The sequence below is a fragment of the Chelonia mydas genome, chromosome 4, assembly GCF_015237465.2.
Source record: "Chelonia mydas isolate rCheMyd1 chromosome 4, rCheMyd1.pri.v2, whole genome shotgun sequence".
Taxonomy (NCBI): domain Eukaryota; kingdom Metazoa; phylum Chordata; order Testudines; family Cheloniidae; genus Chelonia; species Chelonia mydas.
In genome coordinates this window covers 115,932,156-115,957,874 of record NC_057852.1, presented here as the reverse complement: position 1 = coordinate 115,957,874, position 25,719 = coordinate 115,932,156, and the positions used below count along the sequence as shown (strand labels likewise).

General features: G+C 41.8%; 1 protein-coding gene across 1 annotated transcript in view; it reads right to left on the bottom strand.

Moving 5' to 3' along the window:
• Nucleotides 1-25,719, bottom strand: part of STK32B (serine/threonine kinase 32B) — a 257,967-nt gene that overhangs the window by 17,189 nt on the left and 215,059 nt on the right. The window contains exons 7-11 of the mRNA XM_037898079.2: nt 25,557-25,660; nt 21,293-21,409; nt 19,069-19,194; nt 6,338-6,469; nt 5,496-5,560 (exon numbers count right to left, since the gene is read on the bottom strand). Of these exons, the coding sequence (XP_037754007.1) occupies nt 5,496-5,560; nt 6,338-6,469; nt 19,069-19,194; nt 21,293-21,409; nt 25,557-25,660 (544 nt within the window). The remainder of the gene's footprint in view (nt 1-5,495; nt 5,561-6,337; nt 6,470-19,068; nt 19,195-21,292; nt 21,410-25,556; nt 25,661-25,719) is intronic.

Below are 25,719 nucleotides of genomic sequence, written 5' to 3'. Positions count from 1 at the left end.
GGAAAAACAGTCAACATCAGCCCGATTCCTCCATTTCCAATTCCTAGTTTACAAATACATCTCACTGCTTCCCTGTGCCCATTCTGCATGCCCTGATGCTCCTCAGGTCACCTTCACCCACAACTGACCCTGGGCCTTCTTTCACGCTGCACTCTCAGCCTGTAACGCCCTCTCTCATCTTATATGCCATCCTACCTCTCTCTACTCCATCAAATCTTACAGCTGTCCAGGACATGTGTGTGACTCAGCAGCCATTTTAAGAGGCTGTCCAGAAAAAGGAATTAACTTCAAGGTAATCTCCAATTTTACTGGAAAAGGACAGCGCTAGACACAGCTGGTAACTGTTGAAGTACTGCAGGATGAGTTTATTGAACTGAGTCCACACATTTGAATGGAATACTGGGGCTTTTCTGACTCTACCCTCTTGATGTTCACTGTGCTCATAACACTCCCTACATTTAGCAGTTTCCAAACATTTCCTTGCAGTGGAGATTATCTAGCCATCTGCAAAAGTTATATGTGACATAGCATGCAAATTCCATCTCTGCCAACTCTGATCTGCTAGATCCTAGCTATGCAAACACTGCAAAAATGCAGTCAGTTGACAGTTATACTTTTGGTAGAGAGTTATGACAGTTTACAGAGCCCATTCTTGAATCTCAAAGTCCCATTGGCCATCCTTTAACTGTAGTCAAAAAGTTCCTTGTCAAATCACAAACTGAAAAATATAACACAATAAATACTGTATATTTTCTGCTGTGTGATATCTGATGCAGGATGAAAGGTACATGGTGAGAGAAAGTCAGACAGTCTAGGGATATTCTCAGATGTCTGAGACAATAACAACTGACTTGGTTTATCCACAAAATAGAATTGATCTAGATTTTGGGGGGATTAAATGGAAAGGTGTTGCAGGGTTGGCAGAATCCCTAATCCTACCTTAACTGTACCACATTATCATAGAACCTACTGCTCAAGAAAAGATTATCTGATAAGAAAGCTCATGAAGCTTTTCACAGATATCTTTTCTAGGGTCTTACCATCCTTTCACCTGAAAGCTGCATGCTAAATTCTGATCTGATTTATACCTGTTTCAATGCTACTGAGGTAAATGAGGCAGAAGGTTTAAGTCACAGCAGAATTTGGCTTTTTATAGTGAAGGTTCACCTGAGGTAATAACCAAATATTTTCAAACAGATGAATTATAAAGGCAGTTCTGGTGTGTGCAAAGAAACTGATAGAAAAATGCATAGTCATGTAAGAAACAGTGGTGAGATACCTATATACGATGTAGCAGTACCAGCTCTTACAGCTGCAATTGATTATGAATTTAAACAAGGGTAGTAAGGGGAAGAATGAGAAGATAGAAAAAAACGATGATGGATGGATGGAAGTGGTGACGATGGGTAACTAATACGGTCACATAGTATCTGATATTGCACGTATAGGAAGATTTTATGTCTGTCATCATCTGTGGCTAACCACAAGAACTAGATTCAAACCAAGCAGGTTTGAAAGATCTGGGTCAGTAAACTGGCTGGAAATGCATTGTTTGGAAATCTCTGAAGAAAGTCATCTTGAGGACTATGCTGATTTACTCTCTTTGTGCTCTGTTCTTTCCTGTATGTCATTGCTTTGATTCTGTTCACACAAACTTTAATTCACTTTCTGTTTCAAAATCTGATCTCTCCTCACTGTTATCAACTTAATTTAACTTCCTTGTTCTCTGAAAAGTACATGAAGCCCTAATGCAATTCAGTGCTGAAAGTAAAACAAAACAATACTCTCAATTAACTTAGAACAACGTAGGGCCTCTTGCAGACCTACATGTGGGTCTCTCCCCTTTACACGGTCAAGCCAATCAACCAATGACTGAAACACATGATAATTTAATTGACGTGCAGATGCTCTCCAGAATTTTCCTTTTCTTCTAGTGAATTTACTCCTTTCTCTGTTGTTTACTCACCCATCTCACAGTCTGTCTAACATTTAGTCTTTTCAGTCATTGTTTTTCATGACATGCAAGAATTAAAATAGCTATCATCTATGGGCTGATAAAAAAATAAGGATTTTCAGGCTGATGAAATAAAGTCAAGTAAAAAGGAATTACTCACCACAAGTGAGCTCTCCAGTAGAATTTTGCAAATCATACATTCACAGACTAGATTATGAAGCCAGAAGGCACCACTGTGATCATTTAGTCTGACCTATGAATCAATTCCTGTTTGAACTAGTCCACAGTTTTTAGGAAAACATCCAATTGTGATTTACAAATGGCCAGTGATGGAGAATCTACCACAACTCTCAGTAAGTTGTTCCAATGGTTAATTACCCTCACAGTTAAAAATATGCACCATATTTCAAGTCTACATTTGTCTAATCTTTAACTTCCATTGGCTTTTGTTATTCTTTTGTTGGTTAGACTGAAGAGGAGTCTGCTATCAGATTTCTGTTCCCCAGGTAGGTACTTATAAACTGTGATCAAGTCACCCCTTAATCTTCTCTTTGTGATGCTAAAAAGACTGAAGTCCTTAAGTCTTGCACTATAAGGCATGTTTTCCAGTCCCTTAATTGTTCTCCTGAATGTTCTCCAATTCATCAATGTCTTCTTGAGTTGTGGACGCCAGAAATGGACACAGGGCACCAGTGCCAAATGCAAAAGTAATATAACCTCCCTGCTTCTGCTTGATATTCCTGTTTATATATTCAATGATCACATTAACTCTCTTGGCTACAGCATCGCACTGGGTGCTCATGTTCAGCTGATTTTCCATCATGACCCCCATGTCCTTTCCACAGTCACAGCTTCCCAGGAAAGAGTCCCCCATACTGTAAGTATGGCTTTTATTTTTTGTTCCTGTTACAAACCTTAACAATCAATCATATATGATCTGTGAAATTACTACATTTTGGGCTCCCCTAATGTATGATCCTGGAATAGATTACATTGGCATCCACCCGGAGACTATGACTCTAAATATGGGGGGGAAGGGGAGGGGGGCGTAGAGACTAGGGATTGGAATCGCAAGGGGACTTATTTGCCTAACTGCCACCTTATGTGCCTAAATTCCAGAATCTGGCCCTACCAGGATTCACAAAACTTCCGTCCAGCTGCCGCAGAACCCTGTAGGTGCCTACACCTGCTCTGCACCTAATGTTTTGCAATAAAAGTTCCCTAGGCACCCGTGATTCTGTCTCTGAGCATGTGCACCGAAGCCTCACTCTAGGCATCTGGATATCTAAGCCCGAAAGTGATGCACAAACCATGTCTGCAGGGCCCGATCTGGTAAGTGTGCTCAAAACTCACCTACTGGATCAGGTACCTGTAAGTAAACTCTCACAAAACAGCTGGGAGGAGGACTCCCTCATAACTTTTAGCCTTGTGGTTAGCGTACTCACCTGGGCTCTGGGAGACCCCCAATGCAAGTCCCTCCACTTCCTGAGGGGGAAAATAATTTGAATATGGATCTACCACTTCTCAGGTGAGTGCCCTAACCACTGGGCTATAGGATATTCTGATGTAGAGATCCCTCAATTTCTCCTGTTGAAGCTGTTTCAAATAAATAATTTTTAAAGTACAGTTATTAGAATTGGGGAGTGGATCCTGGGTCTCCTACCTCTGGAGTGACTGGTCTAGCCACTAGGTGTGACAAAGTGGGGATTTTTTGTGATACTTTTATGAGATCTATGTGTGCCTCGGTTTCCCCTTTATGCCACACTATTGCACAGTAGGACAGTTTGCTCTCCGGGCATGCTAAGAGACATAGATGTAAGTGTCACCTAGCAATCTGGGCTTTAGTCCCCATATCAAGGGAGCACTTGAGAAAACAACGGCAAACCCAACTGCCATTGACACCTAGTAACCAACAACCCAGAGGGATCTGGATTTCCCCACCTCTCAGCAGGGATGCTGCCCAACAGTCCCCAGCTGGAGAACAAAAAATTGGAGAGGTATGAGGTGGGGATAAGAGTTGGCTGCTGGAAGGAGTCGGGGCTCTACCCTGGAATCTGACCAAGGAGGTCAGATGGAGAGACAGAGATCTTGAACAAAGGGAACAGCTTGTCTGGGCTCTGGGCTAACCAGGATGGATTATGCTTTAACCTTCAGTTCTGTATACTACCTTAAGGTCTTCCTATGCCGTGTTCCAGTTAATAAATCTGCCTGTTTTGACAATTCTGTTTGAATGTCACTGCAAATGCTTGGTGAGGTGCATTAACCCATGAAAAGTATACAAGCATCTACCAGGAGTCTACCTCAGTTAGACTCCCTGAATGCAATTTACAGTGTGAAGCAGGAGTGCTGAAGGCTCAGAGGTACAGCCCAAGGAGGCAGTGAAGCTGCCTGGCTTACCCTGGAGGAAAAGTGAGACCCCCTATAGGGTCTGGCACACTGAAGGGTTCCTCCTTGAGACTGTTCCAAAATTGGGTGCATTGCAGCGATCCTGTGGATCTGTGACATCAAGCTACAGATTCATCCTTGTGCATGCTCTCTCTCTGGCCTAATGACACTTTCAGATGAAACTACTGAAAACAGGCAAAGAGTCCTGTGGCACTTTATTGACTAACAGATGTATTGGAGCATCAGCTTTGGTGGGTGAATACCTACTTCGTTGAATACATGCATCTGACGAAGTGGGTATTCACCCACGAAAGCTTATGCTCCAACATATCTGTTGGTCTATAAGGTGCCACAGGACTCTTTGCCGCTTTTACAGATCCAGACTAACCCAGCTACCCCTCTGATACTCAAAACAGTGAGATCAGGGGAAAGGAAAATTTGGCCAAGGAGACTGGGGTAATCCATTTCTCTTATGAAAATTGCCATGGGATCTTTAATGTCAAGGTCTACAATTTCTATGGTTATATTCAAAAGACCCCCCACACAGTAAACTACATGGAATCCAATGTATTATTAGGACAAAGGAGGGTGTCTACCCTCTTGGGATTCAAACCTGTTTCCAGTGGTTCTAGCTAATGCTTAGACCACTAAGTCATGCCTGCCAGCTGTAAAGAGGTATCACTTTTCTTTGAATGTTGAGTTATGATGAAAAGAAGTAAAGCAGTCTTCGTTTTTGGAGGCCAAGTACACAAAGAATATCCACATTGCAACACTGCGGCTTACTTCATTAAAATTTCATGAGTTATCACCTCTTTTGGCTTTGTTCTACTCGTATAATAGTCCTTTTGCTTAATTGTTAACCGCTTCTCTGGAGACCGCCAGTGACATTTACCTCTTCTTTCTACCACACATTCACTGTAAGCATTCTGCTTGTTTTCAGAGACGGAAGAATAAGAAAATTGCTACACCACAGACAGTACAGCAGGGAAATCAATGAAAGTCTAGCCTTTTATTTCATGTAAGGGCTTTTAACTCATCCTGGTGTGATCATTAATCATTTGTGTTAAGACTGAGGGGGGGGGGACATGGAATCCTCCTCCTTTTGAAATTAATTTCAGCTGTGTATGTTAAATGGGCATTTAAGGAATGCACTTACTTTTCTCTGTTGAATATGATGAATTCTTTCCTCACAGTTTCCAAGCACTGCTGCAGGTGTACATTCTTTAAAAACAGCATGAATATGTTGATTATATGAGACAGAAAATTGTACACAAAATCACAACAATAGAACCTGTGTTGAACAAAACAGCTTACAAATTAATAGGAACAAGAGGCATTTTCCAGATTCTCCAAGCTGTATATATTGTGCTGTCAGAATTTTTTTAAAGGAAGATATTCACCTTTAAAGAATGTTTGAACATTTTAAAGTCTAATGGCTCTAAGACAAATACAATGTGTGAGCGTTCAAAACCACCTGACGCAGCAACAGAATGTATAAAACATCATTGCATTGAAAATTTGAGCCTGGAAAATGATTACTTTTTATCTCCTTGCAAAGTTTAGGATCTTTATACAAAGAGCCTTTAGATGTGGGATGCATAAATCAAGACTGGTAAAGAGGAGAAAAATCTTTTAGACTTTCCTTAAAACTTTTATAAACATGCAGCTCGTGTGCTGCACATTTGTCATCCTCAGTACCAGCTGCAGAAAAGTACTCCTTCTGACTTCTTCCATCCATGTGTGGGAAGTGCATTTGCCAATTGGCAGCAATTTTCTTACTTTAAAGGTGTATATTTCAGCATTTTAAATCTTAAAGTTGCTCAAATTATTTTCATGACTGAAATAAATCGTTGCTTTGTGCCTTGTTTTGGAGGTGTTTTGAGACTGCAGATTAACCAACATTGGGACCAGAAATGCTAAAACTGAACTTGATTGATCAAATCCTTCAAAGAACGGAAATGGGATGCTAACTGACGACACCCATAGTCCATGACTTACCAGTGAACAGCTTTCTTTTGCTCCATCTTTGGATTTGTTTTTTGCAAGTCGCTTTTTCTTTTTATGAAGGGGTTTGGACTCTAAAATCATTTCTTCTAGTTCAAATGTAGGGTCACAATTCAGTCTTCCTTTCTGTTACAAAAGGGTACAAAGTTATTTTTCAGAATACCATTATGTCTTTTGTTTGCTTGTTCAATATTAGTTCAATAGATACAAAGGCCAGAAGGGACCATGCATAGGGGCAAAACTCATTCCCGATGTAACTCTACAGAAACCCAATATATTTAGCCGATTTTAAGCATACCAGCTGTGAAACAGAAACTGTAACCTTCATTTCCAGTAATGAAGTTCACAGTTTAAATGATAGAGTAAAACATAGAAATGTAAAAAATTATAAATGGTTAGCTTCTCTTCTCGCTTATACAAGTGTAAATCTGGAGTAACTTCTTTTTGTGTAAATCTGGAGTGACTCCAATGAAGTTACTCCAGATTTACACCATTGTAACTCTGAGGAGTCTAACCCAATGAATGCAGAGTTTTCTCCACTTTGTTAAGATAACCTCAGAAATGAGGCAAGGCCAGGAAGTGATTCAGAGGCATTGCTTGTGCAGAAAACATATACGCTGATAGATTTTTCCAAGAGCTGAGTGTCAGTTTAACTACAGGACTCCCCGCCGTGATGTTGGGAATTGTGGCTAAAATCCTATGCTATGCCCTGAACACTTCATGAAGAGCTTTAATATTTTTCCCCCACATGGAAGATCTTTTAATTTGCTACAGAGAATGTGGTGCCAACAGATTTAAATTCAGTATTGGGGCCTGCTCCTGTTGCTATCAATGATGGGCCTTGTCTATGCTAGAAAGCTGTAACTATACTGGCAAACCCTCCTTGTGGAGACGCAGCTTATACTGGCAAAAGAGTGCTTTTGTGGATATAGGTTAAACCAGTTTCCTGAACAAAATGAGTTTATCCTGTCAAAAGGACAGTTTTGCTGGCATAATTACACCTCTGCTAGGGATTTTGCTGGCACAGCTATGCTGGGAAAACATAGGGTAGACCAGGCTCCTGGTTTGACATTAGCTTCAATTGGAGTGGAATCCGCTTATTTATGGCCCTTTCTCATACATCAAGAGCACTAAATGGACCGACTTTTAGCAAGAGGGAATCTATTTCCATCCAGTGAAAGTGGCTCTGCTTGAACAAGGTACTTAAGCATGCGAGCAGTCCTACGGAAGCCAAACTGTTTAGAAACATACATACGCTGAACTACCTTGCTGAAACAGGGCCAGCGTGAGCCGAGAGCCATTCTATTGCTGCAGCACAACACAAGCAGCAGAGTAGCCAGTGAATAAATCAGCAGGAAAGATTAAGAGTAAAATTATAAATGGGTAGATTGTATTTTCAGTGACCCAGGTGTAAAACTGGAGCGACTCCAGTGAAGTTACTACAGATTCACACGACTGTAACTGAGAGTGGGATGTTTCAGAGTAGCAGCCCTGTAGGACTTTAGCATGAAAGTTAATGCAGACTTTTCCTTCTGTGGGAAATTGAGATTTTGAAATTATTTTCCATTCTGAATTAGAATGAAAAGTCATAATATCAAAATTTTCACAAAATTAAAAATTCTGAAAATTTGGTAATCAGAAATGTCAAAATGGATTTTTTGGACATTTTCAATATGAAAAGTGAAATGATGTAACATGTCAAAACAAGTTGTTGGGTTTTTTTTAATTTCCATTCTCCTGATCAGAACATCAAAAATCTTCCTGGGGAAAATGTCAATTTCGACAGAATGATATTTTGCTAGGAGAAAAAAATGGTCAAAGAATCTCGACTAGCTCTAGTGCTTTCGTCTGGTGGAATGGACACAGTGCTGGGATTCAGGAACTAGTCAGTTCTGATCCTGGCTCTGCTACTCAGTAGCTGTTTGTCCTTGAGAAAGTCACGTCATCTCTGTTTTTTTCCCCCACATGTAAAATAGGGATAACCCTGACCATGCTCACCTCATAGAGGTGTGAAAGTTAATTAATGAATGTCTGTACAGAGCTTTGAACATAAAAGTACTACATAAATTCTAAGTAGGAGTCGTCCAGAGACTCAGATGTTGCCGTTGGAAGAAGCTTGTTTGGCATCAGGACTTTAGAGCTGCAGGCATGAACCTTCCATTGCACAGCTGTGGGAAGAAAAGGATGACGAAAAGGAGGAAAAATCCCAGCTTCTGGGCATTTTCAGTTTTGTAAACAACCGAAAATATGACAGGATGTAAAAACAAACAAACTGATCCCAAAGGCCAATAGCAAAAAAACCATTGATATAAACTTAAAAAAAATATAACTGAAAAAAGTCACTGGTTATTTAAAAAAACAACAACATCTGATTCTCTCTCTCTCTGGGAGCAGAATATTCTGTGTGCTAAACTGTTTCATATACTGAAGTATAGGAATGTAGAAAATACCTGAAGTGTCCTGTCCTATCTATGACCTTTTAGTTAGCTCTGTTGACAATCATGTTGACCCTAGGATTATGCAAACCATCTCAAATCTGACAGTCCTTCCTTACCATACAAATTGTCTAGAGGAACAAACTGATCATTTTAAGCTGACCTAACAAACATGGGTCAAAAATGGCTTTGCATGTTCCCACGCATTGTGTACCTAAGGTCTGTTTGAGCCCATGAAGTTTTTAACAATCACAGCTCTTGGCTGAACAGATCCTCACCTCCCAGTTCATGTGCTGATTTACTACCAGACAAGGTAAAATAGTCATACAGTGATTCTTTTGGAGAAGTGTGTGTGTGTGTGTGTGTGTATCTGTGTCTGTGGATTTCAGCAAGAATTCATAGACTTAATTCAAAGAGCTCATGTAAGTCCAGTTAACTAATGGCAGTTCCTTTCTAGCATCTCAAGGACTGACTGACACCTACTTGTGACAATGAAGTGCTCCTCTTCCTTCTCGGGCTTATTTAGACTTGCCTGTTTTTATATATATATATAGTTAAAGTCACTGTAATGTTTGGATGTGGAATCCTTACAATACCTTTTGAGGTATGAAAAGCCTATTTTCCAGAGTGCTCAGCACCCAGTAGATCCCATTGTGAACAATGACAAAATGACACATTTTCAACACTTTTTTTTGCCTTTTTTGTCCAGCTTAGTTTCTAGCACCACTGAATAAGCTGATTAATTTGTCTCCTTTTCTACACATTTCACTTGCATATTTTAAAATGAGTTCTGCACCCCGAATCTGAGTTTGTGGTGCACATGCAAGATCTAAAGTAATTTGATCATATCAAGCAGAGAATAAACAAACAAGGTGTCAGCTAGTGTCTTTCACACACAATACCTTTTCCTCTGCTGACCCTTTCCTATCCTGAGGTCTCAATCGCAGGAGAGAAAGTTCACAGGAGGTCCAGATTATGCATAAAGCAAACCCTATCTGGGGTTTAGGTTTATTTATAGCTTCCCTTTTCTCTCTGTAAGTGTCAGGGCCATAAAGTGGGCTGTAGGATCTAGTGGCCAGAGCCAGGAGAAGAGTCAAGGCTGTGGCCACCCAAAGGGTCAACACCAGCATCAACAATGATGGTAAGGGTGAGGAGACAGGAACAAGGCAAGTTAGCAGGAACCAGGCAAGGACTTGCTCTCAGAGGTGTAGGTAGCCACAAGCCTAGCAACTAGGTGCTCAGACAAGGGATCAGGAAGAGGAAGCTTTATACTCAGTGGTGTCCAATCAGCAGTCTGTTGTTAATCATGTGATCCCATACATAAAGTACATAAAAGGTTGTTATAAACTAAAGAAAAGGGTAATAAATAGTTCTCCTTATCCTCTGAGGACAGGACAAGAAGTAATGGGCTTAAATTGCAGCAATAGAGATTCAGAGTAGACGTTAGGGAAAACTTCCTGTCAGGGTAGTTAAGCACTGGAACAAATTATCTAGGAAGGTTGTGGAATCTCCATCACTGGCAGTTTTTAAGAACAGGTTAGACAAACACCTGTCAAGGATGGTCTAGATAATACTTAGCCCTGCCTCTGTGCAGGGGATTGAACTAGATGACCTGTTGAGGTCCTTTCCAGACCTAAACTATGATTCTGTGGTGGAGGACCCCTCCTCCCCTCACGCCAACAGACACTAAAAGACCTCTATGACCTAGCCCATTACAGATTCATTGATATAGCTGTTTGTGTCCCCAGATGCAAGGGTTAATTTTCTAGGTCAGTTTACTATCCTCCTTCCTATAATGTTTTCTGTTGTTTAATTATTAGTATGAGTATGGCATATCTACATCTTAAGATACCCTCAAAATATATTTAGTTCAAATATAAGTTCTGCTGGAGTCTGTAGCAATCACTATGTTGCTGTTTTTTATGGATGCCTCTAGATTAGAGCACTTTATAAATAAAATGCATTCTTATTTTTTTCAAACACCACTTTCTTTTTCAGGTTATATGGTTTAGAGACTTGTTCCAGCATTTGAGAAATTTTCTTTCTGTAATTTTGAAGGCTACTGAAAATAAAAATTACATTTAAAATTACCTTCTTGACTGATTACTCCAACATTTAATACTAAACAAGGAAAATGTCTAAGAGAAATACAGGGCTTGACACTGCCAGCAGATGACTAGAAAGAAGCCCACATGATGGTGAAACAACAACAGTATAGCCCCTTCTGACATAATGCTTTCAAAACAGGAAAACCAAATATATATAGGGTGAAATTTCATGTCCCTCTCCCCCACATCATGGGCCTTGCGGGAACAAAATCCATTTGTATCTGGAAAGTGGCAAGAGTATTGTGTACATGCACATGGGAGTGCTGAGTAAAAACACCCAGAGTAAAGTAAACTCTACCCTAATAATAAATAGTTCCCCCCCCCCCACATGAAAACACCCACAGTCCTCAAACCATCACCAAAAGCCTGGAAAACAAGACGAGATTTGTTGTGTGCCCCAAAAGTTAACTAATCTGGGTTCTGCCAGAGTCAGTGGGAGGATAGGGTAAGGGGAGCAAATTCCAGGGAAAACACCTTTCCATCAGGCCAGTCCTCTGATCTTCAGTCAGACAAGATGAAGACATAAAGTAGGGTGGTGTTATCACAAAGGCACTGTGACACCTACCTCTTCACTAGTCTTCCTAATGACCTCATACACATGTTCAACAGAGTGGAGCGAACCCTGCTATATAAGCAACTAGCCTGAAGCCTCTGGCAAAGCTTTTAATTGAATCTTTAACTAGGTCTGAGAGTATCTGAGTGCAGTTTTACTTCTCTCTTCCTTTAATTGGAGAAGTGTATTTCATTATATTCCCTTGTAACTAATCGGAAGGGTGTTCTTTTAACTCCTAACCCTAGACTTGGAGTTTCTATTCTGAATTAGTTTTCGCTGTTATCTGAATTAGTTACATCTGGTATAATGGTTTTTCCCCCCCTTAATGTGCCTTTGTAAATTGAAGAATCTTTTTCTAAGAGCAGCTCCAAATGCCAATGAGAGTTGGTGTTTTAGCTAGGGAAATTGTTTTACTTGTAGTAGTGGAGGATTATGGTTTTTTCCCCTTTAAAAATGTTTTGACCTTTGATGAACAGGAATTTTTTTTATCCTTCTATGGGAAGACCATATTCAGACAATGTTAGCACTGGAATGATTGTGCATCTTGATGTCTATGATATTGCTTTCTTTTCGGCTCTGATCAGAAAAAAAAAAACAGGTACATTGTATGTATGCAATGCCTGCTAGACATAGACAAACCAAACCAAAATACAATAGGGTGATGCATTTTTAATGGCAGACACATCAGTGTTTCCAAATAGGATGGAAATTGTGAACAGGAGTCCCTCTTGTTTCACAGCCACCATCACCTTCTCTGAAATCAACTACAATTATGGAGGCGGTTCAGTTGTCTGAGAAACAGTACCAAACAATTAGCTTCTACATCTGCCTCTCAAATTACTTTTAAATAACATTTTGTTGCAGCAGAAGGTTTGGAAACTTGTCTCAACTCTCTTGAAAACAAGACAGATAAGGTGCCCTCAAAAAGATCTTAATTAGTGAGGAACCTCCCCCCCACCAAAAAACCCCGAAATCTGCCAAATATATATTAAAGTTAAAGAGAAGTAAAAAACTGTGGAAAATAAAAAAGAACTAGGGGTGAAATTTTCAAACTTAGGTGCGTGAAATTTTTAGGCACCTAAAGTGCTTTGGTGCAAAATGTTGACCCCGATTCTGTCAATACATTCATGAGTAACTTTGAGTTCCATGGGACTATTCACATCTGCAAAGTTATTCATATGCATAAGTATTTGCAAGACCCCAGCCTTAGTTAGTGTCTTAATAGGGACCGTGGGGCAGATCTCCAGCTGATGTAATTTGTCACTGTTCCATCGAAGTCATAAGTGGACTTCAGTGGAGCTATGACATTTTCCACCAACTCAGGATCTGTAACTTGCTCTTAAACAGGACAGCTGAAAACTATACTAATGTTTGTAATGTTCATGTATTAAGTTTTTCAGCTGTATCTGCGGGAGAGGAATTGCACAACTCTGTTCATATTTGTAAACTCAAGTAATGATTTCAGTTCTCCTTGTTATATACTCAGATAATTTCAAATCCCTGATAAGGGATCTCTAACTATGTCCCTCATGAAATCCTGTCTGCAAGTTATCAACCTAATTTTTCACCATTTATTGACTACGGGAAATTAATAAATCAGATACGGGGGGAAAGGATACTGCTACATTCCAAATTCAAAGGATTAATATATTTCTATGTGTATCAGCAGGCTCAGAGAAAGAGACTATTGTTTCCTACAGCTGAGATTATATATTTTGTTCATCAAAATTACATCTCAGTTAACAAGAAAATAATTACGATATAACAATTAAATTAAGCTAAATATTGTTATCTGCCCAATTGATAAATACTGATATCTATGAGGATGATTCGAAAGATAATTTATGTAAGATTTTGATATCTCATTTTGTGATTTCTGACTTTACGCTGCAGTAACAATAATCATTATGTCAGAATAAGAAAGGACAATTGGATTTAGAGGTGTCCTGTATGGTATGTTACTTGTCCTATTTGAATCCCAAAACGTTTTAGATTCTTTTTAATCTCAAAAACTCTGTATTTCATCTTTTTTTCCACATTATGACTGGAAGTGGCTACTTGCAATCAGTTTGTTGTTTTAGCAACTGTGATTAAATAGACGTATGTATTTTGGATTTATCAATAAAAGGTAAAAAAAAAAAAAAAAAAGCCAAATAGTTCCATTTGCTTTGCTTTTGTATTAGCATGTACCTGTGAAGATAATCACATCTGTGGTAATGCATGTTCTTAAGGTCAGATAGCATGCATCTGACCCCTTCAAAATTTATTATAAGTTTTTTTACTGGTCCTAATTCCACCCTCATGTAAGCCAAAGGACTTGTGTTGCTCACACTAGGGCTGAATTTGGCTCAGTGACTTAAAAGTAAGCGCTGGTTTAAGAGAACATTATGTGCAGCATTGAAAATATAAGGAATGGAGGTAATCTTTAGGTTTTGAGTAGTTGAGCTGAACTTCTTGTCAAAAGAATCCACTCCTGGTATGAAGGACTGGTGCAAGGCAAACCCTGCACAGAGACTGCATGAGGTTGGGGGGGACCAGCTGAATGGCTGGAAGGGGTGCCTGTACTCTCCTTGTGTCTCACACACATGGCTTCTGTGCTGGCCCTGAAGAGTCTGCTTTGGGATTGAGCCAGGGAGGATCTAGGCGTTGGTCAGGGGAGGGTCCATGGACCTGGTACCTTGCACAACTGGTGTGGAGTGGCCGTGGCCATTATCCCAGACCCTAGGCTGGAGCAGAAGCTGTGGGTAGGAGGGAAGGTGTCCTGCATCCTGGCCCTGGTTTGGTGAGGATGGAGCTCACCTTCCAACGCTCTTCTGCTGTACCCATATGGAGGCAAAATGTTCTGGCTCTGTGGGTGTGTTGCTAAGAGTGAATTTCATCCATCATTTCCTAAAACAGGTTAGATGGGCTGTTTTTCTCCCAGCCCCTTCTCAATTTGCTTGAAAGTGCTCTTTCAGCTACAACTGTTATGCTCTTTTAAGCTCGTTGCTAGAAGCTGTGCAATGCCCATGCACTGTACACTTTTGCTGAAAGGATAAGAACATAAGAATGGCCATACTGGGTCAGACCAAAGGTCCATCCAGCCCAGTATACTGTCTACCAACAGTGGCCAATGCCAGGTGCCCCAGAGGGAGTGAACCTAACAGTTAATGATCAAGTGATCTGTCTCCTGCCATCCATCTCCACCCTCTGACAAACAGAGGCTAGGACACCATTCCTTACCCATCCTGGCTAATAGTCATTAATGGGCTTAACCTCCATGAATTTATCCAGTTCTCTTTTAAACCCTGTTATAGTCCTAGGTTGACTGCGCGCTGTGTGAAGAAGAACTTCCTTTTATTTGTCTTAAACCTGCTGCCCATTAATTTCATTTGGTGGCCCCTAGTTCTTATATTATGGGAACAAGTAAATAACTTTTCCTTATTCACTTTCTCCACATCACTCATGATTTTATATACCTCTATCATATCCCCCCTTAGTCTCCTCTTTTCCAAGCTGAAAAGTCCTAGCCTCTTTAATCTCTCCTCATATGGGACCCGTTCCAAACCCCTAATCTTTTAGTTGCCCTTTTCTGAACCTTTTCTAATGCCAGTATATCTTTTTTGAGATGAGGGGACCACATCTGTACGCAGTATTCAAGATGTGGGCGTACCATGGATTTATATAAGGGCAATAAGATATTCTCCGTCTTATTTTCTATCCCTTTTTTAATGATTCCTAACATCCCGTTTGCTTTTTTGACTGCTGCTGCACACTGCGTGGACGTCTTCAGAGAACTATCCATGATGACTCCAAGATCTTTCTCCTGACTAGTTGTAGCTAAATTAGCCCCCATCATATTGTATGTATAGTTGGGGTTATTTTTTCCAATGTGCATTATTTTACATTTATCCACATTAAATTTCATTTGCCATTTTGTTGCCCAATCACTTAGTTCTGTGAGATCTTTTTGAAGTTCTTCACAGTCTGCTTTGGTCTTAACTATCTTGAGCAGTTTAGTATCATCTGCAAAGTTTGCCATCTCACTGTTTACTCCTTTCTCCAGATCATTTATGAATAAGTTGAATAGGATTGGTCCTGGGACTGACCATTGGGGAACACCACTAGTTACCCCTCTCCATTCTGAAAATTTATCGTTTATTCCTACCCTTTGTTCCCTGTCCTTTAACCAGTTCTCAATCCATGAAAGGATCTTCCCTCTTATCCCATGACAACTTAATTTACGTAGGAGCCTTTGGCGAGGGACTTTGTCAAAGGCTTTCTGGAAATCCAAGTACACTATGTCCACTGGATCCCCCTTGTCCACATGTTGTTGTTGACCCCTTCAAAGAACTCTAATAGATTAGTAAGACATGATCTCCCTTTACAGAAATCATGCTGACTTTTGCGCAACAATTTATGTTCTTCTATGTGTCTGACAATTTTATTCTTTACTATTGTTTCAACTAATTTGCCTGGTACTGACATTAGACTTACCAGTCTGTAATTGCCAGGATCACCTCTAGAGCCCTTTTTAAATATTGGAGTTACATTAGCTATCTTCCAGTCATTGGGTACAGAAGCTGATTTAAAGGACAGGTTATAAACCATAGTTAATAGTTCCACAATTTCACATTTGAGTTCTTTCAGAACTCTTGGGTGAATGCCATCTGGTCCCAGTGGCTTGTTACTGTTAAGTTTCTCAATTAATTCCAAAACCTCCTCTAAGGACACTTCAATCTGTGACAATTCCTCAGATTTGTCACCTACAAAAGACGGCTCAGGTTTGGGAATCTCTCTAACATCCTCAGCCGTGAAGACTGAAGCAAAGAATTCATTTAGTTTCTCTGCGATGACTTTATAGTCTTTAAGTGCTCCTTTTGTATCTCGAGCATCCAGGGGCCCCACTGGTTGTTTAGCAGGCTTCCTGCTTCTGATGTACTTAAAAAACATTTTGTTATTACCCTTTTGAATTTTTGGCAAGCTGTTCTTCAAACTCCTTTTTGGCTTTTCTTATTACATTTTTACATTTAATTTGGCAGTGTTTATGCTCCTTTCTATTTACCTCACTAGGATTTGACTTCCATGTTTTAAAAGGTATCTTTTTATCTCTCACTGCTTCTTTTACATGGTTGTTAAACCACGGTGGCTCTTTTTTCGTTCTTTTACTGTGTTTTTTAATTTGGGTATACATTTAAATTGAGCCTCTATTATGGTGTCTTTGAAAAGTGTCCATGCAGCTTGCAGGGATTTCACTCTCGTCACTGTACCTTTTAATTTCTGTTTAACTAACCTCCTCATTTTTGCATAGTTCCCCTTTCTGAAATTAAATGTCACAGTGTTGGGCTGTTGAGGTGTTCTTCCCACCACAGGAATGTTAAATGTTATTATATTTTGGTCACTATTTCCAAGCGGTCCTGTTATAGTTACCTCTTGGACCAGATCCTGCACTCCACTCAGGACTAAATCGAGAGTTGCCTCTCCCCTTGTGGGTTCCTGTACCAGCTTCTCCAAGAAGCAGTCATTTGAAGTATCGAGAAATTTTGTCTCTGCATTTCGTCCTGAGGTGACATGTACCCAGTCAATATGGGGATAATTGAAATCCCCCACTATTATTGAGTTCTTTATTTTGATAGCCTCTCTAATCTCCCTTAGCATTTCATTGTCACTATCGCTGTCCTGGTCAGGTAGTCGATAATAGATCCCTACTGTTATATTCTTATTAGAGCATGGAATTACTATCCATAGAGATTCTATGGAACACGTGGATTCATTTAAGATTTTTATTTCAATCTCTATCAATAGACTCTCCTCTAAGAGAAGTCTCTGTCCGCCTCTGCAGCCATCGGCTTTCCCCCATCTCTTAGTTTAAAAACTGCTCTGCAACCTTTTTAATGTTAAGTGCCAGCAGTCTGGATCCACTCTGGTTTAGGTGGAGCCCATCCTTCCTGTATAGGCTCCCCCTATCCCAAAAGTTTCCCCAGTTCCCAATAAATCTAAACCCCTCCTCTCTATACCATCATCTCATCCAAGCATTGAGACTCTGAAGCTCTGTCTGCCTACCTGGCCCTGCGTGTAGAACTGGAAGCATTTCTGAGAATGCCACCATAGAGGTCCTGGACTTCAATCTCCTTCCTAGCAGTCTAAATTTGGCCTCCAGGACGTCTCTCCTACCCTTCCCTATGTCATTGGTACCTACATGTACCACGACCACCGGCTTCTCCCCAGCACTACACATAAGTGTATCTAGATGCCTCGAGAGATCCGCAACCTTCGCACCAGGCAGGCAAGTCACCATATGGTGCTCCTAGTCATCACAAGCCCAGCTATCTATGTTTCTAATGATTGAATCTCCCATTACTAACACCTGCCTTTTCCTAATGACTGGAGTTCCCTCCCCCAGAGAGGTAACCTCAGTGCAAGAGGATACCCCAATATCATCTGGAAGGAGGATCCCAACTATGGGAAGGTATCCCTCTGTTCCTGTTGACTGCTCTCCTTCGCCGGGCCTTTCATCCTCCTTAACAGCACAGGGGCTGTCTGACCGGAGGTGGGACAAACCTACGGTGTCCCAGAAAACCTCATCAACATACCTCTCTGCCTCCCTTAGTTCCTCCAGTTCTGCCACCCTGGCCTCCAAAGCCCGTACAGGGTCTCTGAGGGCCAGGAGCTCCTTGCACCGAATGCACTCATCCGCCATCTGCCTACAGGGCAGGTAATCATACATGCTACACTGAGTGCAATAAACAGGATAGCCCCCACTCTGCTGCTGGACTTCTGCTTGCATGCTCTCCTACAGCTACCCAGGTTAATGATAGGGTTTTTGTTTAAATCAAGGAGTTTTGATTATAGTTTAGTTTAACAGTTTTAAAGAATGGCAAGTGTACCTCGCCCCCTTTCCACTCCCCTTCCCAACTCCCTCTCGAAACTCCCTGTTAGTGGTCCCTGGTTGCTTGCTCACTGCTTTATAAAGCCCTGGCCTTCTTGATAGCCCTGCCCCCTGATTAAGGCTTAGCCAATGAACAGAGGCTTCTAGATTTCAAACCTTGTTTAGAAGCTCACGGCTTCCAACTGCCGGCCACAGCACATGGTCCTTCAAACAAACAGATAGACAGACAGACAGACAAACACAAGCTCAGCACACAGCAAGTAATCCCCAAACACAAACACACACTACAGACAGCCACTTACCTCAAGGGTCCCATATTTGCTCCTCCTTCACCTGGAGAACTCCCTCTCGAAACTCCCTGTTAGCGGCCCCTGTTTGCAAAGCTCCCTGGTCGCTTGCTCACTGCTTTGTAAAGCCCTGGCCTTCTTGATAGCCCGTCCATTCCTGACCCTACATATGGTGAACAGTTTGACCTAGAGCATGTGAACAAGAACTAGCCAAGCACCTGAGAGGGAGAATGCTCAGTGCCACCTCACAGCACAGGCCCACTCCAACCATTGTCCAATAACCTAATGGAAATTTTGCTCTCTGTTACGGCAAAGTGAACAAGAGCAGAAAGCAATTTAGAATGTGCATCAGGAGGAAAACACTGAAACTTCCTTGGAGAAATAAATGCAAATGTCTATTAGTAAACAGTTAAAATGACAGCGATAATTGGATAGGGGATTTGCAAATTTAGTTTAACTAGACTATTGACTCACATTAGGAACAAAGCCTGGTGTCACAGCTTTCTCCAGAACAGCATCCCAGTTGATATCAGCTAAGTACGGAGAGCTCTGAATGTCTGCAAGACTTGAAAGGCGGCACTCAGGGTCCTTAGTGAGGAGCTGTGATCAAAAAAATGCATTTTCTAAGACACTGTATGCCATAAAGATTTCAAGAAGAGTAAATGCATCTTACTAATGTGGATAATAGCATTTTTAATTAGGAAAAGCTTGGAGAACCATCTCATACTTCTTAGAAGTTCCAGTATTTAAAAAAAATTAACTTATGTGATGATCTGAATACATTTCCCAGACCTGCAGAGGAGCTCTGTGCACCTCGAAAGCTTGTCTCTCTCACCAAAAGAAATTGTTCCAATGTAAGATATTATCTCACCCAGCTTGTCTCTCTAATATCCTCAGACCAACATGGCTACAACAACACTGCATATAATATTAAGGTAATGTAATTACCATCTGAGGGCTATTCAGTGGCCTATAGAACATGAAGTGAGTTGTTAGCACTAGTCCATTTACTAGTGGACAAGAGTCCAAGTGATGAAAAAAACCTTCCCATCATAATTTGGCACTACTTGCCATCTTACATGTATTCTTTCAGTTCATTATAATATGTTTTTGCAGTGAGCTCCCTGACAACAGTGAAAACTGACCATCTCATTGCTCCATATAACAAAAACCAGACTGCTCAAATATAAATCTGTAATTTATCTCCCAGTGCTCCAGTGGTACATTTAAAAACACTTCCTGCTTCGGGTTGCCGGGTGTCCAGTTTTCAAACAGAACACCTGGTCAAAAAGGGACCCTGATGGCTTCGGTCACCACCACTGACTGGTCCATTAAAAGTCCAGTTGGCGAGGCTGGCAGGCTCCCTACCTGTCTCCACGCGGCTCCCCAGAAGCAGTGACATGTCCCTCAGTTCCTAGGCAGAGGAACAGTCAGGGAGGCTCCATGCACTGCCCCCGCCTCAAGTGCCGGCTACGCAGTTCCCAGGGGCCGGTAACCGCGGCCAAAGGGAGTTGCGAAGACAGCACGCAGAGCCACGTGGCCACGTCTGTGCCTAGGAGCTAAGGAACATGTCACCACTTCTGGGGAGCTGCCCGAGGTAAGCATCATCCAGAGCCCGCACCCCCTCCTGCCTCCCAACCCCCTGGCCCAGCTCGGAACCCTCTCCCACACTACAAACCTCTCGGCCCCAGCCCGGAGCCCACACCTCCAGCCACAGCCCATACCCCCTCCCACACCCCAACCCCCTGCCTCAGCCCAGAGCCCCCTATCACACTCTGAACACCTCGGCCCTGCCCCCCATCCTGGAGCCCTCTCCTGTACCCCAAACCCCTCTGACCCAGGCCCACCCAGAGCCCGCACCCCCAGCTGGAGCCCTCACCCCATCCTGTACCCCAACCCTCTGCCTCAGCCCAGTGAAATTGAGCGAGTGAGCGAGGGTTGGGGAGAGAGAGCGACAGAGGGAGTGGGGATGGAGTGAGCAGGGGTGGGGCCTCAGGGAAGGGGCGGGGCAGGACAAGGGTGTTCAGTTTTGTCTGAAAGTTGGCAACCCTATTCTTGCTCAAAGATATACTTTGCAGTGTAACTGGAAGAGGAAGAAATATGGGCTCAGGTGGACTGACAGAGGAAAGCAAGTTCCAGTGTCATGGGGCTTCATAGAGAATGTCCAGCCTGTGGCTTCCGGTTACATAGTGAGGAGGCTCCATCCTGAGAACCTTTGCTGCTGCAATTATGGGAGTATGGCACAAGGAGAGAGGCAGTTCCTAGGTTTCTAGGTAACTTTGCTGGCAATCTCAGCAGAGATGCAAAGAACTGAATGGGAATGCAGAATGTGGTGCCCCCAAACTATGGCTGAGGCAAGAACAGGGCAACACAGGAGGTGCCACCGCTGGGCCTGTGGAAAACAGATGTCCTGGGTCTGTAGGGCTGTTTCAGGAACACTAAAATTCCTTATAAAAATGTAATTTAAAAGATAAATTGAACTGTTCTTTCAGACCGGTATGAGAACAATAATAAACCAACTTCATAAGAGACAATGCTGCATCTCTGCTGTTCAGAGAAGGCCAAGGAAAGGCACCTTTCCCTCTATCCATGAGATTTAAACAACCTGATACTTGTATGAGCTGTATCTTACCTAAAGGATATCCACTGGATTATTTGCGGGAGGAGGCAAGTGCAAATAGCTCTTGTACTGTCTTACCTTTTTCAGCAATGCTATCATACCCTTGCACCATGTGGATGAGTAATGAACTCTTTCTATCTTGAACATGTTGAGGATCTCATCAACTGGAGTGGCTGAATGAATTTCGTATGGCCTCTGTGGTAAAGTTAAAATAATATCAATGTAAAATCAATAAGGAAGGTTATAAACAGAGCATACAAAATCTTTGTTTTCCTGAACTCAGTATTGCTTACACTGGAAAACAGTGTTTCTCTAAACATACAAGACTTATAATATCTTAAAGGCTAACCCTTCTCATATGGATTGCATGTGCATTTCTTTGGTACTAATCAACTGAAATACACAGTGGTTTTATATCTTTTTTAGATTTTATTTTGTAATATTTATGTCAGTGGGAAAGCTTTCAAGGTCAGTTGAAATTAGATTTATGAATATTTTTGTCTCTGGAGCCATCTGTGTGAGGTATAGGTTATTTTATGAGCCACTGTTGCAATAATCAACACCCAGCCCCACAACACACCTTTGAAGATCCATGGGTCCTACACAGCCCTATCACAACATGTGATGTGCGTCATCAAGTGCACTAAATGCCCCAATAGCGACTATGTGGGTGAAACCAGACAATCACTCCACTCTCGAAAGAACTCACACAGGAAAAATGATAAAAGACAAAACATCACATCACCTATGGATGAACACTTTTCACAAAGTGCTCATTCTATATCTGACCTATCAGTCCTCATCCCCAAAGGGAACCTGCACAACACTTTCAGAAGATGAGCCTGGGAGCTTAAATTCATAACTTTGCTAGACACTAAAAATCAAGGACAGAAGAAAGTCACCGCATTTATGGCTTATTACAACAATCTGTAACCCACTAACAACCTCCCCAGCAGCTTCTCTCCTCCCTTCCTTTCCTCCCTATGATTGGAGGGGTGTCAACGGGCCACTACACCTTGAATGGTCCCTTGAAATATGTGTTAACTACTTATGCTAAACACTCTGTTCCACCTTGTATTTAGCAGTAACTCCCTGAGTTAGGGTGTGACTACACTGGCACCTTACAGCGCTTCAACTTTCTCGCTCAGGGGTGTGAAAAACCAGAAGAAGAGCTCTGTGTAAGCTGGAAAGCTTGTCTCTTTCCCCAACAGAAGCTGGTCCAATAAAAGATATTACCTCACCCACCTTGTATCTCTAATATCCTGGGACCAACACAGCTACAACACCACTGCATACTATTTCATCTATGACTGACTGATGACCCATTCTCAGACAGGGAACAATACAAACCACCAGCCTGAAGGTCTGTTCATAGTCAGGGGAGGAATACCAATCCTGTGGTCCGGGGTGTGACACCATGGCTCATCTCTTGATATCCCTTTGCTATGGCAGCTCACACACTCTTGAACAAGAATGCTACTGCCCCTTTACCATGCATAGATGATCAGCGCCGCCTGGAAGCCCAAAATTATGTCCTTACAAAGTGAAAGCATCAGTGGGACAGAGAGTCTAATACACTAAGTAAATTCACGAGTACATCGCTGCACCTGCCTCTTTGTCCACTTAATCACAGTTCTTGGACGAGCCTCAAGAGGCTACTCTCTGGCTTGACCAGAGTTGCTGCAACCATGCACCGGTTTTCTCCCCCTGGTGTGACGGTGGGGCACCGTCACAGACAATAGCTCATGTGATGGAAATGTGCCCAGTCCGACATCTGAAGAGTGGTCTACAACACAAAGCCTGCCTTGATAGAGAGGCCACGCTCTGGTAACGAAACCTGGACACTGAGCTCTGATATCAGCATCTGAGAGAGAGAGACAGGAGTGGGCAGACTTATACCATGGCTACCATAATGCACAGGTTTTAATTTCCTGGGGGGTTAACTTCTTGCAATGATTTACAAGTTAGCTTCTCTTTTTAGACAGGTCTTTTATAATTAACTGGCTAGCTATCTAGCTGTGTCCGCTGTGTAGTGTGAATGGATGGACTACACTACACTGGAAGGGAGCAATGGACTGAGCAGTCTAGTACAAAGTCCAAATTGCTATGGTAGCTATTGTCCTGCTTCCAATAACGTGCTGTTTTGGCTGACTGGTATTGTGCAGTACAGTGCAACAAGAAAGCTGTGAGGATTATGACCCTCCCCCCAGCACAAGATTAGTTCTATCTAACAAGGGTAGAGGCAAACAAGAACAAAAAGTCAGCACAAACAAAAACAATTAATTTTTTACATAACTTATCTTGATCTCCATCAGACCATTTTGTAGGTTACCCATATTCTATCACCAGTTCCAGAGTGAGAAATGATCTAACTGGCAAACTATTTGGTCACACAACAGCAGATTTATGCCTCTCTCGTCCTCTCCTCTTTTTCCCATTGGTGGTTTTGTGGGATTCCTGCAGCTTCCTCTGAAGCATCTGGTGCTAGCCACTGTAAGAGACAGGACTAGAAAGAACATGGCTGTGATCCAGTATAGCCATTCCTTTGCTCCTATGGAAATGAGCCATATGTGCTCTGGCAGCTGAGCTGAGTGCTGAGGGAGCACAGAAGAGAATTGGGCTGGCTGCCTGCTGCCTGATCTTGCAGCCCTGTATAAGCCCTGTTTCCTCACAGGGGGCCACTACAGAGGCAGGTGGGGGTTTTGAAGCTTGTACTTTTAATGGGTAGTAACATATGTAGGGCTGAATACATTTACTCACCCCTACTCCTCCTCCTTTTGTGCTTTGTGCTCCTCTGCTTGGCCTTGTCTAGACTAGTAAAAACGGCGTTTACAATTTAGAAAAACAAGCGCTTTTCCCCTACTCTAGACAAGGCCATGGACTAATCTGTCCGCACAATGACAGCCTGCTCCATAAGCAACAAACCCTGCTCAATAGGGCAGAAATGCCTGGCTGGGTCATGAGATGGATGGTGGTGTTTTTATTTTAACATGGTTTTGAAATTCAACCTCCGTTCCAGCCTTGTTTTGTCTCTAGTCAGAGCAAATCATTCTGGGAAGATTGTGCTGAGCTTGGCAAATAGATACCTACATAATCTACATAATTATTAAAGTAATTGGCAACTCTTGGTGATCAGGGCTGGGACTCCAGGTCTATATCCTCTGTTGTGCACTCCATCACAATGTTCTCTTCCTGAGAACCCACTCTGCCAACAGACAGCTGTTAAAGCAGTACGGTGTTATTTCATTGGTTTTTATCCTAAGCAGAGCTGGTAGCAGTGCTTTTTATTAAGATTCCCTGACACTTCCCATTACGATACCCTGTGCATGACTTTGCTGACATGTAACCATTTGGGCTAAAAATTTACATGCCATCCTTTCTCTGCCTTCTCTAATTAGAATTTGAATTCTTTAGGTCAGGGACTATTTTATACTACATGTTTATACCATGCCTGGCATGATGGGGAGCTGATCTCTACTGGGGCCTCTTGGTGTTCCTGTAATAAAAATAGTAACTATGACTTCTCTAAAGAACATCTACTATGTATGGTGACCACCATGCAGCAAGGAGTTATAAAATATTCTTCCCCCCTCCCCGCCTCCAAAAAAGGAATGAAATATAAAATGAAAACGCTTAAGCTACAAGTAACTGCATGGACATTTTATTTAAAGTTCTATCTTCCACGGGGAATGGTAAATAAATATTTAACACTATCAGGTTTTATTCCCTTGGAAGCAAAGTGGAATGGAATTTTTCATTATCTTCTGTGAAACTCAACCATGCTTAGGAAGATTTTTCATCAAGCTCATTCACATAATTGATTAGATAAGTAATGAGTGGTCTGGCAGATAAGCCTCTCCTATGGTTGGTCCAAACATCTTGGCATATTATATTAACTCTTCTAAGATATTGCTCAAGAGAGCAAAAATATAATGGAACCCCATAATGCTTAATTTATATATTGAAAAGCTGTAATTGCTTCCAATTTGGTACACTCATATATCTGGGACTCAATCCTGCTGCCCTTACTTATGCGAGCAGTCCCGTGACCAAAGCCTGCAGGAGTAGCCCTTAAAAATGTTTCATTTGAACACATCATGCAATTTACGTCCTTTTTGGTGAACTGCCATGAAATAATTACTAGAGCTGGGTGAAAGCTTCATAACAAAATGTAAAACTGGGAAGTTACCCCCAGTTGGAGAGTGCACTAGAAACCCAAATCTCATGTCATGTTCATCCAAAGTTTGGCATGAAAGTTAAGCAAAATGAGTCAGACACTCTGCAAACATTTCAACTATTGTCAGGCAATACTTTAAATAAAATCAAAACCAAACACTCTTACCCAACCCTGCAGCAATTCATATGCTGTAATTCCTAGTGACCACCAGTCTACTGGGTATGAATATCCTGGGCCTCCATCCATAAAGGCCTGGAACACTTCTGGAGCTAAAACAAATAAATCAAATCTAATGAAGTGCATTGTACTTTAAGGTTAAATGGTAGCT